Source organism: Amblyomma americanum, chromosome 6 (assembly GCF_052857255.1).
Source record: "Amblyomma americanum isolate KBUSLIRL-KWMA chromosome 6, ASM5285725v1, whole genome shotgun sequence".
Taxonomy (NCBI): Eukaryota; Metazoa; Arthropoda; class Arachnida; order Ixodida; family Ixodidae; genus Amblyomma; species Amblyomma americanum.
In genome coordinates, this window is record NC_135502.1 from 34,272,598 (window position 1) to 34,289,556 (window position 16,959).

Consider the following 16,959-nt stretch of genomic DNA (forward strand, 5'->3'; position numbering starts at 1 on the left):
TAAAAAGCGCGCGTTATAGATTCTCTCATTTCCTCATTTTTTTTTTGTCTGCACGCATGCTTCGGTGAAATGACGCACATTTTCATCTACGGCGCATCTGTGCCAATCGTTGTACGGCTGGTCCTAAGCGATACCCGGAATATCAGCATTATACGGTGCACAATGTTCCCATCCAGTGTTATACCATTACACCATGTCGGAGGCATCAGCTCATAACGTCGCTACATACACGTGGGCGTCATTGCCGCGCTAATACTGTGCGGTTCTTGGCCTTCCAGCGGTTCGATATCTATAGCCGTATACTTAGTATGTGTTCGCTTCGAGCTCGTTCTCCGCCGTTACGGCATGTTTTCGTTCGCATAGCGGTAATCGGCGGCTCTCGGGGGGCTTTGCCGAGGAGTGCGACGAGTGGCCGGTGCTTATGAAAGCTCGGACGCAATGACGATTATCGGAGGAATGGCGCAATGTATCGCACGCATTGCACGTGCGCGTTTGTGTTTCTATTCCTCGCGCCCAATGCCTGTGCGCAGCGCGCTTCCAGCCTGGCAGGAGGATTTAGCTGCGATATCCTGTAATGGCACTCTTCAATGGGCAATCAGACGATGCGGCATCGCTTTCCCGTTGAGTTAATGACAGGAATAGTCTTTTCTTCTTTTCTTTCTAGCACTTTCTATTTTTTCTTCTTATTTTCCCTTTTCTCCTTCTTAGCTCAGGGCAGGTTCTGGCGTGCAATCTAATAGGGATAACGTATCGGAGGACATTCATTACTCTGCAGAAAAGAGCATTTGTTTGTTTATGAGGGCTTAACGTCCCGAAGCGACTCAGGCTACGAGGGACGCCGTAGTGAAAGGCTCCGGAAATTTCGACCACCTGAGGTTCTTTAACGTGCACTGACATCGCACAGCACACGGGCCTCTAGAATTTCGCCTCCATCGAAATTTCGACCGCCGCGGCCGGGATCGAACCCGCGTCTTTCTGGTCCGCAGCCGAGTACCATAACCAATGAGCCACCGCGGCGGCTTAAAAGAGCATTTGATCCTTCTTATCTGCCGTTGCAAGCTTTGCGAAGGCTGTGCCGTTGTTTGGCAAACACTCCGCGTTTGCGAATAACGTTAGTTTTTCACAGAGGGAACGCTGATATTTCAAGCCAAGCTTTGTCTCTTGCAAATGAAGAAACAAAATTATAGGAGGGGAAAACGACTTCGCTTATGCAGCCAGATTAAATTTTCTCAGTTGGTTTTTGCTTTTAAAAGGACTCTGTATGCATTCTGATCAATTTAACTACACGGCGCGCAAATCGCTTCGTTAAATTTTGTTTCTTCTTATTTTGATCAGGCAGTGAAGCCTGAGAAAAAAGCCAAATCCCGTTCTTCCCGTAATTTTCTCGGTCAATTGTAGTGCTTTCAAAACAAGGTTGTTTCCTGCACTGATTTATTGCCAGATTGACAGATTGCAGCTCTTCCATTATAAGAGGCTGAAATGCATATTCGGGACTTTGAAAACTTCTGTCACGATGGTTTCAGAACTGCAGTTTCAAGTCTGGCACACTACCTTCTCGACGCTGCTTCATGCTTAAGCCCGAGCCCGCAGAGGGGAATCTCAATACCCCGTCGCGTGCATGGGATGTAAAATGAAGCTTCTGATGGAGGCTGACACATGGGACGCCTCATCACGCCGCCTTTCTTTCTCGAGCCAAATAAGGACCACCTCTACTCCCCGTCACTAGTGGCGCGTCTCTGGAAGCGCCGTTTCCTGTCATCCTAAAATCCATGACTCAATGTCGAAGGCAAGTAAAGACAGCTTGCGGAGAAATTTCAAGAGACGAGAAAAAGGCACACGCAGAGCAGAAGCGACTCTAACGCCTCATTAGTTCGACGGGCCGCGCTGAGTTCCCGATGAGCTCGTCGTCCCGCCGGCGTCGAGTTGAGACTGCGGGGCTGTCGCGCTTTCACCAAGCTGTGGACCGAGAGAGAAAGAGAGAGAGAGGTTAGAATGAGGAAGAGGAGGAGGAGGAGGGGTCCAGCTCCGGCGCTTGCCTGTCTGTCAGGGCGACGGAGCGAGCGACGTGTCGGTTTCCGAGACAGAGCACACAGCGGTCCCGCCGGGCCCGTTCGGTGTTGTCGCGGTTGCCTACGATGGAGACGGAGCGGATTCCTGCACACTGAGCGATGCGCAGCGGGTTTCCTCTCTTCTTTTCTTTTGTCTTCTTTTTTTTGTCACTCACTTCATTCATTACACGTTGCCTGTTCCGGGTGTCACACTCTCAAATGAAGTTTGAGTTTAGTTCAATTGAACTTCTCGCTCGATGGAGAGGCGAATTGAGTCAGCGGTGGAGAAATTTCACGGGACTTGAGGCGATCCGAGAAGAGATTGCCTGAAAAAGACCTTCCGCGTATTTGTCGTCTAAGTATGGTTGTAATGACTGTGCGAAGGCTTAGAGGCATTTTTGGGCATGTTTATGCGCAAATTTGTTAATTGTTAGTTCACTTTCGAGGTTAACTCTCGGATACTGACGTGCTGCTCGAAAGTTTAATGACGGAGTTTAGAGAAACAGGGACGCGGGGAATGGCTTAGGGGAGCTTTTCGACCACGATTGTCGCTTTCTGAACTTTCAACCATACGGCGCGATAAGCAGACGAAGGCGTATGTCGGCAAAATTGTGTGCCTCATTGTTCAGAAGATGAAGCGTCTACCACGTAAGAAATTGAAACATATAAGCGACGAGGAAGAGGGAGGGATTATTGGGAAATAGGGGAAATGCCAAATACGAGAGGTAATGGCAACACGGAGAGGGCTCTCAAGGTCGCAAAATTATCAGGCATGCGTGAACTGTTCAGAAAACACCTACACGCGACTGACACGCGCCCGTATGTCCTAGAGATCTCCGAGTATAGACTGTGGAGAAATACTGTTGTGACGAACGATGACGGTATCAGCTGGTCGTTCCCAGCTCCGCAGTTACATCTTGATCATATCGTCATCATCAGCAATGATAATCAAGATGTCGGGAAAAATATTTTCAGAGCTTGGAGACGGGAATAGAGTGTCCACCTTGGCCTGTGATCTGGATAGGTGGTGAAAGGGGAGAAAAATGATTCGATTCATTATTTATTCGTTCTGGTAACTTGACTCCGGTTACGCTGCGACATGCAACCTCGGTGGTTCGGTGGTTATGGCGCTCGGCTGGTGACCTGAAAGACGCAGGTTCGATCCCTGCCGCGGCGGTCGAATTTCGATGGCGGCGAAATTCTAGAGAACCGTGTACTGTGCGAATGTCAGTGCACGTTAAAGAACCCCAGGTGTTCGAGATTTCCGGAGCCCTTCACTATTGCGTCCCTTATAGCCAAAGTCGCTCTAGGACATTAAACCACCATAAAACAGAAACCACTGACCATAAACTATTGAGCAAAGCCATAAACAATACCACACCATACCATACCATGCCATAGTTCTAACTGTATTACAACGTACTAGAACATCCAGATAACGCTTCTATTGTGTGTGCTTGCCAAATCCGTCAAAGGCTGTACTGTGCACGCCTACAACGCGCCGAAGAATGCGGTACACCCTTTTTTTCCGGGGCGCCTGGTTGGCAGGCGCTCCCGATCAACGTCATCGATCATGGCAGCCGCTCTGATGCCTCTTCGCGCCACAGGATCGACGAGCTGCTGGGAAGGCTTTTGTCGCCTTGCGAAGAGCTGCCCGAGGCTGAGGCCTGAGAAGGTGGTGCACTCTGTTTGTGCACACGCTCGCCCACATCCGTCTAGCAGCCGCTCTAGGCGTATATATATACACTATATACACCGAAGCGTTTCGCCAGATTTCTCAGAGCTGCGACGAAGCCGGGACGAAGACGTGATGCGATGCTGGGCCATTCTTCGCGCCTGGGGGCTCGTGAAAAACAGTTTTGCTCCGGGGCCTCAGATTTCCGCTGAGTATACGGAACAGACCGGGCAAGCTTCCTTGGGACGCTGACGTTTCTTATCGCGCTGTGTGTTTCGGTCGTATAGAGTTTCGCGTCGTTCTCTCTACAGCGTGAGAACGCGTCGTTGGGACCGCCGCCGTGGCTTCCTGTTGGTACACAGACGTTTGATAGCTACTTGTGCCCCCTTCCGGTTGTTTCAAAAGTAGGCAGTCTGTATTCTCGTTATAATATTCATAAACGAGCGGCGATAACGCAAACTTTTCTTGTAAGCGTGAAGGGAACAGCTTTGAGCTCCACTATCTGGCGCGTCAGCGTCCCACCGTGACGGTTTCGCCCGGCATGACCTGAATTGCCAATCATAACTGGCGCATTCCCTTTCCTTCTCCTTCGTTTTCCCCTTTATTCACTCTTTAATATACAGATACGGGCGAATTAAAAAAACGCCGCCGCGCTGGCGAGGTGGCCTCGTTTCTAACGCTTCGTGCCGTCTCACTTTGCTCTTAACTGCGCTCGCTAGCGAAGAAAGTTAAGGGGGCCTCCGTCAGATCTCCGAGGAGACGTTATAGTAATAACGGCGGCAGCGCCGACGATGTGGAGCGATTTCACTCTTCATAGCAGGCATATCGTGACTTGCTTTCTTGTAAGGACAACCGCGGCAAGGCTGCCCCGGCGCTGGCGCCAGTCTAATGCTCGGAAGAAAGCAGAAACCGGTTCAAGCCCCGTGCTTTGTTTGCCAGTCTCAATGGGCTCTCACTTATCGAGCTGGCCCGGCTCACGAGGAAGCGGAACTTTCGCCTGCCATCATCGCCAGGCCCGCATAAATACAAACACACGCACGCACTCGGGCTTAGCTAGGGACGTGCGCGCGCATAGCGCGATAGAGATCTATGTGGCCCCTGAGTTGGTACGAATGGCGTCGGCGCTATCCCATTGCCTCGCGTTGCCTGTCCTCTCCATGCAGATGTATACGGCCCGCATCCTTGACCGTTCTATTTCGGCTGAGCCCGCCAGCGGCGCATCGTGGCGCTGCTCGTGTGTGGAGAAACTTTTTTTTGTAAAAATAAAAAAAGGGAAGCTGGAGACGTGCTGATTTGCATGTACGTTTATCTTGCGTCGCTTCGCTGCCTGGCTGGGTATGCCGCGCGCCTCCGGTGCTTTCTCCCCTGCGCGGCTTCCTAACGACTCCTGGCTCGGCAGTTCACTATTACGACGCCTGGGAGAAAGAACCTCCCAGGCTGTAGAACCCCGGACGATGGGCGGAGGACTGGCCGCGCTGACTTATTGGATCCTCGAACAATGCGAAGCGCCGCCGTCTCACGTGCGCTGATATACTGGCGTCGAGATATCGACTGTATATAAGGTGGCCCTCCTCCCACCGTCTCTTGTGTATGTACGCTCTTTTGTCCGTCGAATGAGGGACGGGATGAATGGTTTGGGACGAGCTCGGAAGAAATAACGAGTGATTCAGTGGACCGGCCGGCTGCCCGGCGCGAAATACATGTTCAGCAATGGGGAATTGTGGGGCGAGCGTGTCGGCGTTGTTGCTCGCGGAGCCTCGGCAATTTGCTGCGAGGAGAAAAGGAAATGGCGGAGGGGAACGGCGGGCTTGTTTCTTGCGGAGTGTAGGGGGCTGAAAAATGGGCGTGAGAACAGAAGGAATAACTGTCATGGGAAGTTTGTTTAGCGATACCCTTACAAAAATTTCTTTAGACAGTCTGTAGACTGTCCATGGACTTCTGTCGGTAAAGTCTATAGACAAACCCTAGAGAACATTCTACAAGCAATACAAACCCTATAGTCTATAGACAATCTATAGATTTATGACCATACACTTCTAGTAGACTTCTGCCTATGGACATTCAATAGACTGTGCATAGAGAAAAGGGAATATCTGTAGGAAGGCAATACAGTCTATATGAAGTCTATAGACTGTCTATAGACCATTTTTCTAAGGGTATTCTTACAGTGAATGGAACACATCGCGAAAGCGTCTGCTTTTCTTTTTCTTTTTCCTTTGTGTACCGATGATGTCGCGACAGAAAGATTTTCGTAGAAGTAATTTAAAGCCAACTGCAATTCGAGAGTGCCTGAGCAACTGAAGGGTTCGTTACCGTCCTTCTGATTGTTTAGGAGCGAAGGGGTGGGAGTGGATGCGTAAGCGTTGAAAGCCTTGTTGCAAGCAAAACCGCCTCTTTAGGCATTAAATTCGCTTGGTTCATTCATCTACGCTTTTGGATTAAATAGCCTCACTATATGTATAGCAGTAGCTTACAACATGGTCACCGAAAAAAAAATAAGCCATCATTTACAGATAGTGGAGCACTACGCGAAATCTTATTGTTGCGCTTGATAATCGAGCCACGAGAACAATTATAGCTGAGTTGATGCCACGGGAGTGAGAAGCATTCGTGTGGTGTAGATATAGCATTTCGGCACCGCCATTTTGCCAGGCCTGTACAAAGCGTGCGTGAACATTAGTCATTCGGCTATTCTTAGAGAGAGAAGAGAGAAAGTGATTTAATTAAGGGAAATGTGGAGACGTCGGTCGGCGGTAAGGTGACCCTGGAGGCTCTTAGGTTTAACAGCACCGCTAAGAGGATTTTCACTCCTCTTTTTTTTTTTAAGGATAGACTCAACAAATAAATATCCTGTAGCGAAAAACTGTCGTTAAGAATGAGACAGCCAGCTACGTATCATGCCAACTGTGGGGCGGCTTTCGAAGCCATTCTAGATGAGCGAATGACGGTAATTTCAGCGAAGGCGCCATTCGTTACCCGGTCCTACTTGTTCCTCCTATGTCTTCATTACATGCCCGACACAAACGGCATTGTGCGTCGAAACAGTCCTAGTTGTAAGTAACTAACCGCCTGCAGTGTTAAAAGCTACTGTCGGATACAACTCAAGAACGAAGCGGCTTTTCCCCGTCAGAGGACCCCCTCCCAGCCAATGGCGTCGGCCGATTCTCATGACCCTCCTAGTGTAACAATGCAGGAAGCGGCAGATGAAAGGGGATAGTTCCCTCCCTGCATTGACGGGCCGCTCCCTGCATTGTCACGCTAGCAGAGTAATGAGAATCGGCCGACGCCATTGGCTGGAAAGGGTCCTCTGACGGGGAAAAGCCGCTTCGTTCTTGAGTTGTATCCGACAGTAGTGAAACTCCCAGTGCGTTTAACATGTGAGTGTGTTTCAGCGGCACGCATGCGACGTACCCTTAACGTTTTGGCATTGATCCCTACTCATTTGTGAATGCATGTGTGTGCGTGCAAATGCGAGTGCGCACTCGTGGGTACTTGGTGCTGCGTTGTGCACGTTGTTTTCGGCGCAGTGGCTGGCGTGTGACTACTACCGCACTAACCTATTCTGGCGCGGCGCATGCTGCCTGTGTCCCCCCCTCACCAGGTGGTGCGGTGTTCCTCCACTCGCGCGGCCTGAGTCCGTGGTCGTCCGAGGAGGCCGGGCCGTCGCGGCCATGTCCTCTCACCGCGATGAGCCCATCTACCAGCAGTGGTACAACGGTGAGTGCGTGCACTGCTGGCACCCTGCGACTCTTTTTTTTTTTTGCCACACTCATTTTGTCCGTACACTACCGCATGCGTGCACGTTCGCGCTTCTGGGTCCTGATCGAGACGCCTCGGTGAAGAGCGCATGTAATGCGGGGAAGACTGGCCTTCCCTTACAAAAATTTATTTAAACCGTCTATAGACTGTTTATATAAAGTCTATAGACTCTCTATAGACAAACCCTAAAGAACAGTCTATAGGCAATACGAATCCTATAGACAGTCTATAGATTTATGGCCATACACTTTTAGTAGACATTTGTCAATAGAAAGTCTACAGGCTATGAATAGACAGAAAGATATATCTATAGGAAGGCAATAGAGTCAATTAGAGGTCTATAGACTGTCTACAGACCTTTTTTTATAAGGGTTGTCTGCTTAACCGACTCGGAGAGTTCTGGTTCTGGGTGGTGCCGGATGAAAATCCTAGGCGGATATCCTAACCGACAGGCGGTAGCATTTTGCAAACTTTAACCGAGTCCCTGTGGGCAGTTAATTGATTATTATCGATGAACATGAAACGTTGCAATGCTCAATATTTGGCCTATTCCAAACGTAAATAAAATTCATTTTTTATACTATAAGGAAACGCTAGAAAACGAAGCTAACACAACACGGCCTGCCTCGAGTCGTATAGTTGTTTAAACGTTATCAGGTCATTTCATTCAGAATTAGGAGCACAAAATTTGAGCGCACTGAACATTTCGCGCTGTTGGTTACTAAAATCCAGATGTAACGTGTCCATTATTTCAAGCTGCAGTCACGTAAGCTCCGACGCAAGCTCCTTACAAAACTCGTCTGAACGTTCCCGGGTTTCAGGTCTAACGTTTCAAGCTCCTAGGTGCATTTAGGCAGCTCAGTTGAACAATGCAGGTGCCCTCACTCGTGGAAACAGCGCAGTTCACCCAACAGTGGAACTTCACGCTCGCTTCTGCGGTTACTACCGAATGTAAGAGAGAGGGAGAGAGAGAGAGAGAGAGACGTGAAAGATAAACAAATGTTCTGCCCATCCGCACTGCAGTTGTGGAGGCTGCACCAACATCTCCCTCGCACTGCCTAACGGAGAAGCAAAAACTCGAGGCACTTTTTTTTTTACTTCCTTTCTCTTGAAACCTTATTGGTAGAGCCAAATGAGATACGAAACCCACCGCACTAAAAGCACCGTGCATCCAACTAAGGCTTCTTGATCGAAACGAAGACAGAAACAAGAATGAGCTTATGAATGGCTAATGCGTGCAGCGTTAAGGGAGAACCCCCATCAAACAATTCTCAGTCGTGCCTCGCACCTAAGTGGCCCACAACGCGCCCCTTCCCCCGCTTCTTCCGGCCCCCTCGCAGTTGTAAACACAGCGAAACTGTTCGCACTCGCCAAAACTTCGTTGTGCAAAATGTGCCTGGAATACAGCGACGCTCAGTGCCTTCGCTCGGTGTTCTTCCCGGAGCCTGATCTAAAAACAATGATCCCTTCTCTTCCTCCTCGTACTCGCACGTTTTCGCGCCCTCCTGGGCTTCCCGCTGAGAGCACTTCCTTTTTTCTTTCTCTTTCATCCATCTTCTCCTTCCGCTGCTTAGCGCCCAGCCTCCTTTGTTTCCGCGGGGAAGCAGAGCTACCGTTTGTTCCGCACATGCAAAACACACTCGATGTGTGCGGCCTGTTTTCCAGTCAGTCTCCCCTCCCTTTTGTGAAGGAAGAAAAGAATGAGAGAAACAAAAAGGGAAGAAAGAAAGCAGCTGTGGGTGGACTTCGCCGCTCACGCTGGGTGCACCGGCACAAAGCGCACTTTCAGGAGCGGCGCTCGCAGCGGCGTTGGAGGAGCAGCGGCGCATTGCAAACCGAGGGGACGCAGAAAACGAGGGGCGGCGGGGGAAAGCTCTCTGCAGGAACTCAATTTGTGAGGAGCAGGGCCCAGTGCCGGCGCTCATGTGCTGAATGCAGGGGCAGCTTCCATTGTGACGACGCGCGCTGTCTTGTTAGGAAACTGGTGCTACTACTGAGGCCTAGCTTCCTCAGTACCTCGGCACAACTCTCTTGCTCACTCAGTCATAACTTGTTTGTAGTTTTTCTCTTTCTTTTTACAATGTCGATTGTGTGCTAGGCTTTTCTTGAGCTCCCCCTCCCGAAACTCTCTTTCGTTTGGCTGCCCATTCTGACGGAATCCACAGGACTTTTCGTGACGCTTTAGGACGCAACGTTGGTGGACAGCGTCGCGGACGTCCGCTTCGCGTTTGGTAACGAGGGCTCCTTGGAAGGTCTCTCTGGAAGACGCCAGATTTTGGAGGGGAGAGAGAAAGTCGTTGGAGACCGGAGGCGCAGAACGGACGGACCGCTATTCGCGACCGTGCCCCTTCTAAGATGCGCCGAACCTCGTCGGCCCTTCCATTTTTTACGAGCCGTGTATTGCATGCCGGACCGGTAGGCGAACACGCCGTGGCCATCTTCTTTCGTTTTTATTTTTATTCGTCAGAGCTGCGTTGGCGGATTTCCACGACGTTCTCCTCGTTGGTGCACCGGGTTTGCGTGGCATGCGGACAGTATATGGATTGCGTGCAGGATGTGAGGTAGTAAACATTTGAAAAAAAAAAAAAAAATTTGGCTTTCGTTTTTTTTGTTTCGTTTTTCCTCATTTCTCTTTTCAGACAAGAGTTGTCGACTTTATGGTGGTGCATGCGCCGTGCCATAACCGAGGTCGCTGTGTGGAGACGCATTTTTACGCGCGAGTCTCTGTATATAAGTATTGTGTGTCCCAGGGTATACAGTGCTGCTTCCGAATTTCCCAGCCGTGCTGTTTGCACAACCTGTTACAAATGGGTTCCCGCGCTAAAAGCCTTTGTTCTGTGGCTGCCTAGTTGGCGCGGTGTTCTTATTTCACAGCTCTTTTCGGTGGACCCCGCTAGCTGTGCTTTAGCGTGAGAGTTTTGTTTTATTTATAATCCTCTTGTCTTCTTATTTGTCGGGCCCTTGAAGAGGCGCACTGCAAACATCCTCCTACGCTGGTCAGTGACAGCCTGCGACAAAACCAAAAGGAAAGGGAGAGTCAGGCTATGAAGCGTTTATCTGCAAAGCGGGACTGTAGTTATTGGCCCTTTTAGCATTTATGCGCAAACGCGCCCAGTATAGCGCTGCAAACATTCCGGGACTTTCTCCGGTGCCGCTGAACGCAGAGATCTATAAGTGGTGCTCTCCGTGACAGCAAAGCTTATGCAAATAGGCAGGCACGCAATTCTGGCAAGTTTTCAGGTAGGCTGGTTGTCTCGACGTTTGCGTTTCGTGCTTCGACTTCTGTTCAGATGGGTCGGGACTAAGATAACGGCGACCGTTTTGCGCATGCGCGGCCTGCTTGCGCAGAGGATACTAGAGCGCAATCTAATCGTCCTCGTTGAAGAGATAGGAAGCCAATATAGCTTACCCGATGGAGTTGGTTGTTCGATATTTAACTCACCAGATGAGGTTTAAGTTCTACTACAGTCTAAAGTAGGCTGAAGTTTCCATCATCAGTGTTTCCTTGTTCCGTTCACATAGCTTGGCAGAACGCCGATGCGCCCATGCTGGAATCTCGCTATACCGACAACCTTCCTCTCTGAGTCTACGGCCTTAACCCGACACTCACCCGAATCACTACGTAGTAAACGTACGCCACGGTTCCGATCAGCGCCAGACGGCGTCTGCTGCAAATTGAGTACGGTATTATAGAGCGTGCATATAGTTAGTGGCGCTCATTCGCGGCTACGCTCCCAGGGTGCCCGTGGATGCGCGCTGCTTGTGCGTTCGTGGGACGCCTCTCTTTTGTTCGCGCCTCTCCGAACTTCTGCACGCGTTACGTACTACGGAGCGGGTGCCGAGCGAGCGTGTCCAGCAGCGGGGTGCGGCGCCGACGTAACGAAGCGCGCGCCGGCAGCTGGCGCTGGCAGCGGCGGCGTCACGGCGATGCTGCTGCGCGCACAATGTCAAGCGAGGGCTCGAAATAGAGCGAGTGAGCGAGCTCGGCGTGTGTTCTACGTAAGTGGGCTCGCGCGGCGCGCCTCCTGCAGCCGCGCCGTGAATGGCACGAGCGCAGCTTTTATTACCGCACGCTTGCTTCGTGCCGCGCGTTATTATGCAGGGCGCGGGCAACGCCTTTGCTGCCTTCTCTTCTTCTTCTTGTGGGGATGAAGAGAACAGACAGGGAGAAGAAAACAAAGCCATTGCAACGGCTACCGTACGTCCTTTAGGGCTCGAACAAAAAGGGGCGCGCTCTATATGGTGGCGTGGGACAAGTGTTGGGGAGGGGTGCATGGTGCTCTCCCAGACACGAACTTGTCCAAAGTGCTCAAGGTTTCATGTTTTTGGCCTTTGTTGTGTCTACCGGGTGTTTTATTCTGTGAGCTAGATTCGGGCTTTACTCTAACGGCGGCGAACCATTACTGACGTTGATGTGGCCCTGCGTGTGAACAGCATCAACGAGATAAGCGAAATGAAAAAAAAAAAAGAAGATAGCGGCCGAAACATCGCGTCAATTAAACTGTTTTTTTAAAGACCAGTGCTGTCATCGGATTTATCGAAATTTAATTGCTTTACACCGTAAGGTCAGAATGGTCTGCGTGAACGGTCTGCATATTGCCACGCACGAAGAAATGACATACATTACAGGCGAGCACATATCTTATAATCTGCGCTTGTATTTGCAGCGCCTTGATTGATCACTACGTTTTAATGGACCGACAGCTATAGCTTTGTGATATTTAATTAAATAAAAGGTCTGTTACGAAGTAATCGGTACAGTATCTAAATGAAAAAAAAATGCAAACATCTGTACTATTCATATGCTATACGACAAATTTCGCGCAGTATAAGCGTCCAGCCTGCGTCTAGCCACCCTCCTTTGTTGTCGGTAACTTACGAGGCCGTAAATATCATCGCGGTTTCGCTGAGCTAAATTTAGCATGCGCGCAGCGCGTACTGTAGAATCCCGCACCTTTGGGAAGCTGGAAAGTGGTGCCGCAATAGCGGTGTGTATATTTAGTAATTTCGTTACGACAAAATTCACGTTCGCTTCGTTTGCAGCTGTGCGCACCTTACCGTGGGCATTACGGCGTGTTGTCTTTTAATCTTTTTTTTTCGTCCATCAGAAACACTCCCGGCGTGGGAGCGTTGAAGCTGTAGTAGCGCCTCCCTATCCTCGTGCACGTTTCCCAGCGCGTGAATTACGGACAGCGGCCCGCTGTTCTGTCCCGCGCAATATTTTCCGTCCACCTCATTTCGCTGCCCCAGAATAGCCGGGGCTTTGTGTTGTGCAGACCTCCCTAAACCGCCGCGATATGCGAACGTTGCCTAAGCGCGGCCTTAAATTTGTCACTCCCGGTGTTTTCTGTTCCCGATCGTAGCCGCATACAAACGTGCAACTGTACACGACTCTTCGTAACGCCTGTCTGAGGCGTGTGCAAAAGGCGTGGCGACAAATGGTAGATGAGGTCGTGAGCGTCTGACGTGGGTCTCTTTTGTGCTGAGGCCGTAAAAAAAAAAAAAAACATTCGCGTGAGTTTTGTTCAGGTGGTCTGCACTTTGAACTCAATAATAATTAATAATTGTTTTTGGGGGGGGAAAGGAAATGGCGCAGTATCTGTCTCATATATCGTTGGATACCTGAACCGCGCCGTAAGGGAAGAGATAAAGGAGGGAGTGAAAGAAGAAAGGAAGAAAAGGATGCCGTAGTGGAGGGCTCCGGAATAATTTCGACCACCTGGGGATTTTTAACGTGCACTGACATCGCACAGCACACGGGCGCCTTAGCGTTTTTCCTCCATAAAAACGCAGCCGCCGCGGTCGGGTTCGAACCCGGGAACTCCGGATCAGTAGTCGAGCGCCCTAAGCACTGAGCCACCGCGGCGGGTTTGAACTCAAACGCAAGCTTCGTTTCTGTCACAGTCTCTGCTCCGAGTGCGAAAGTTGGCGTACGCGAAGCTAACCCGCACGCGCTGTTGATTTGCGGTGCCTTCCATCATCCTCACTGAAAAGAAAATTATTGCGTTGTGAGGGATTTTCTTGGTTTCCTTATTTTTATTTCTAACTCCTCTCACTTCTGAAGATTGCCGGCTATATAGTGCAACCCAATTCGTATATTAGAGTAGCCTCGAACAGTGCACGGCTGTATTTCCACGACTCTGCTTTCAAAGCATTACCTCGTTGCCTCGATACGTCGATGTCATAAACCAGAAATGCAGTGCTTCAAAACAGGAATATCTCTCTATTCTCTCTCTGCACTCGACTCTTCATTAAAAATGCTATCCACCGTCCCCGGCTCGCGCGCCTCACTGAAAAAACACGCCCGCTGATAACGAGGCAAGAATGAAAACTTTTTTTTTTTTCCCGCCGAACGGAGCGACCCGGTTTACATTGATTCAGTTTTTTTCTACGTCTCGGTGACGACAAACAAAACGTCCTCGTTCTCGCTTCATTCAAAACGAAAACTGGAGTACATACGCGGCGGCGTCAATAAGTTGTTATCGGGAGTTTTCCACTGCACGCGCACCCCCCCCCCACCCCCCCCCCCCCGCCAGAGGGCGCGACGGCCGAAAAAGAAATCAAACTCGCAATCGCTCCGCTTTTACGAACGAACGAACGAAAGGAGAGAAAAGAAAATATCAGGGTGTTCGCGAACGAGGAGAGAGAAAACGGCCATCGTGTGTCGCTTCGTGGAAAAGAAAGAGTGTGGGGGGGGGGGGGGGGGGGGGTTGCGTTGCCGATCGAAAGTATCGCCCTCTCGCGACCGACTCAATAGAGTGAGACGCAAGAGCAACAATACGCAGCTTTTGCACGCGCCGTTTGATACGAGTGAGAGAGATGCCGCCTCGAAGGAGTGCTTGTATACCCTTCTTTCATTCCTCCTTTCCTTCCTTACGTCCGCTTTTCTTTCACCTTGCAATTCAGCGACGGGCCGTCGGTCGCGCGTATATACGGCGGCGAGTGTTCGCGCGGTGCTTGGCTCTCTCGAAAACACCTCGCCTCGCTGCTATCTCGCAATTCCAGACTCGCCTCACGTTTAATATGAGAGCGTAGATGCGCCCCTCGCCCGTTCCCCTCACCCCAACGGTCGGAAAACTTTTTTTTTCTTTTTTAGCTTTCCGGGTGAACGAAACGGAGAAAGGCGCAGGACACTCACGTGCAAACATACGTACGAACGACGGATACTCGTGCCGCCTGAAAGTCTCACTGATAGAAAGACGAAACAAAGAACGAGGACTCTGAGAGAGTGACGAGGAGGAGAGGGCAGTCCTGGCAGGCAACCAGGCTGCAATCGAAGAACGCTCGTCGAAGGTCGGAATCGAATGGTCGGTCGCGCTCGGCGGTTGTTGCGGCTGCAAAGAGGACAACCCGGTCAGAGTGAACGAACTTGTGGCGACGGCGGCTTCATTCAAGGCAGCCCCTCTCATTCAGCCCTCCCTTTCCCCCCGCGCCTTCTTTCCTCCTCGCTTGCTTGCTTGCCTGCCTCGCTCATTTTGCGATGGGTGGAAGTGGAAAATGCGTGCCTTCGCCGCCACCCTCTCTGGGCTTGTTGTTAGCTGAGAGAGAGAGAGAGCGAGAAAAAGATAGAAAAAAAGACACCGCCGCCGGACTTCCCGACCGCGTAGGTGTCTCGGCCTCAGGAAGGGTCGCCCACACACTTCTCTGACCGCCGCCCGATTCTGCCCACGCGTGGACGGCCGGGCTCTGACCACTTTGCAGCGCAACACCACCGTGTGTGCTTGCTTACTGACTTTCTTTCTTTTCTCTGCGTCTATTTCTTTACTTCTGGTCACGCGTTGACGACCGCTTTCTCTTTTTATTGCGTTATCTGTCTCCTTCGTTCTATTTTTTTTCTTTTTGTTTCCCCTTCCAGTTATTGAGTGCTCGTGCCTCAGTATTAAAATTCCGGTTATGCCGCGGCGCAGCCTCCGCACTGCCGCTTCGTGCGGCGTCCGCGACGCCGGATGCTGGCAGCAATTTCTTCAGGTAGCCTCGAGCCCTTTCCCATTCGCGTGCGCTGCTCCGCGCGGCGACTCGTTCCGGTGCTTGCTAGGCACTTTCGCGCCGCATTTTGCGCCGGGGTGCCTGCCCCACCGCGCAACTGTTGTCGAGGCAATTTATGTTTCGAGCGCCGGTTTTTTTTTTTTTTCCCTCTTGCAGTGGCGACAGCTGTCTCGACGCTCTGACGAGAGCGCCGCGTTGTGGTTGCTTTCTTGATGTTCGCCCGACGTCTGTGGGAGCCGTTCATGTCCAGCCCTTCCGAGTCTCGCAGGGCAATGGAACGTCTTACTCTCAACAAAGAGCGGCGCAGTTTGTAATCAATGCGCAACATCCTCGGCTCCTAGAAATGTCTTTTTCTACGCTACAATGTTGCCAGACTCGGTCGTATTTTAGCTGTTTCGGTTCACCGAACCGGTACACGGCTTCTCGAGTTTCGCGCGGAGGGGTCATTTGAATGGTGATTAGGCGCCGAGACACGGATTTCGAGCTCGGAGGGCTTTTGCTAGCTGCGAATCAAGAATCCTGCCCTGCAGAGCGATTTAAGACGATGTTTTGAAATACTCGTATACGCTGTTCTATAGCGGGTAGCTACAAGGTCTGAGGGTCTTAAGAACTTGGAGAATGCCAGGCTTTACAACGGTTCAACTTCATAATACGCCTGTCATTGCAAAACCGCCTACAGTCATGTGCTGTATTTTCAAACGGTGCGAAACGCTGCTATTCATTCAGTGCTTAGAGAGGCATGCGCATTCCTTCTGACGGACTGCCGAGGTGTGTTTGATCAAATTTCCACTATGAGCGTGTCGCCGGCGACTACGAGGAAATGCCTGCTGCTCTTGTGCTGGCAGTTCTGGCGTGAGCTAGCTATAGCTACCTGACGCTGACGTGCCCTGCGCGTCTCCGTCAACGGTGAGGTACTAGCGAAAAGTAACTTCTCACAGCCGAGGTTTGCGTTCGTGTCAAAAGCCTATGTGCGGCGCGTGAGTTTATGCTGCCGAATACAAACAACGGGGCGATTAGCATAGAAGGTTCCACAGTAACATTCTATTATAACCACACTGCCTTCATGTTGGGAGTCGAGTGATTTCACGTCGAAATCGCCATGCAGGAGGAAAACAGCATTATTTGCGTGTAATATTTCGCGCCAATAGTGTTCTCAATGTTAGCTGTTAATGAAGAAAGACTGGTTCATGATTTCTGGTGATGGTGAAGTTATGATCAGCAGTAAAGCTGAGTCAGCTTTTGTTTCTTCGTCACATTCTCATTTCTCATAACTTCTCATAATTTCTGTCTGTCTATTGTCCGATCGCGTAACTCAAATGAGCACTACTTTTTATTGTCACATGTGGTTTTGAAGGCCTGCGTCCCGGCCACTTGCAAATTGTACGCGTTTTCACAAATACTCTGTGGTCGCTTGCTGAGCTGCGAAGCCTGTGCCGTTGGAATCTATCGATTTTTCCTAATTTTATTTAGTCATTTGTTCAACGGGTTAAT

At 50.6% G+C, this 16,959-nt stretch overlaps 1 protein-coding gene across 6 annotated transcripts in view; it reads left to right on the forward strand.

Annotated features, from left to right (window-relative positions):
* rols (zinc-RING finger and ankyrin repeat domain-containing protein rolling pebbles) overlaps nt 1-16,959 on the forward strand; it is a 300,381-nt gene that overhangs the window by 139,020 nt on the left and 144,402 nt on the right. For 4 of the 6 annotated variants that reach the window (XM_077669034.1, XM_077669037.1, XM_077669039.1 and 1 more), the window contains exon 2: nt 7,325-7,440. The exons of the other annotated variants lie outside the window; for them this stretch is intronic. In XM_077669034.1, coding sequence (XP_077525160.1) covers nt 7,395-7,440 — 46 coding nt within the window. In that variant the 5' untranslated portion in view covers nt 7,325-7,394. The remainder of the gene's footprint in view (nt 1-7,324; nt 7,441-16,959) is intronic. 6 annotated transcript variants of the gene reach the window in all.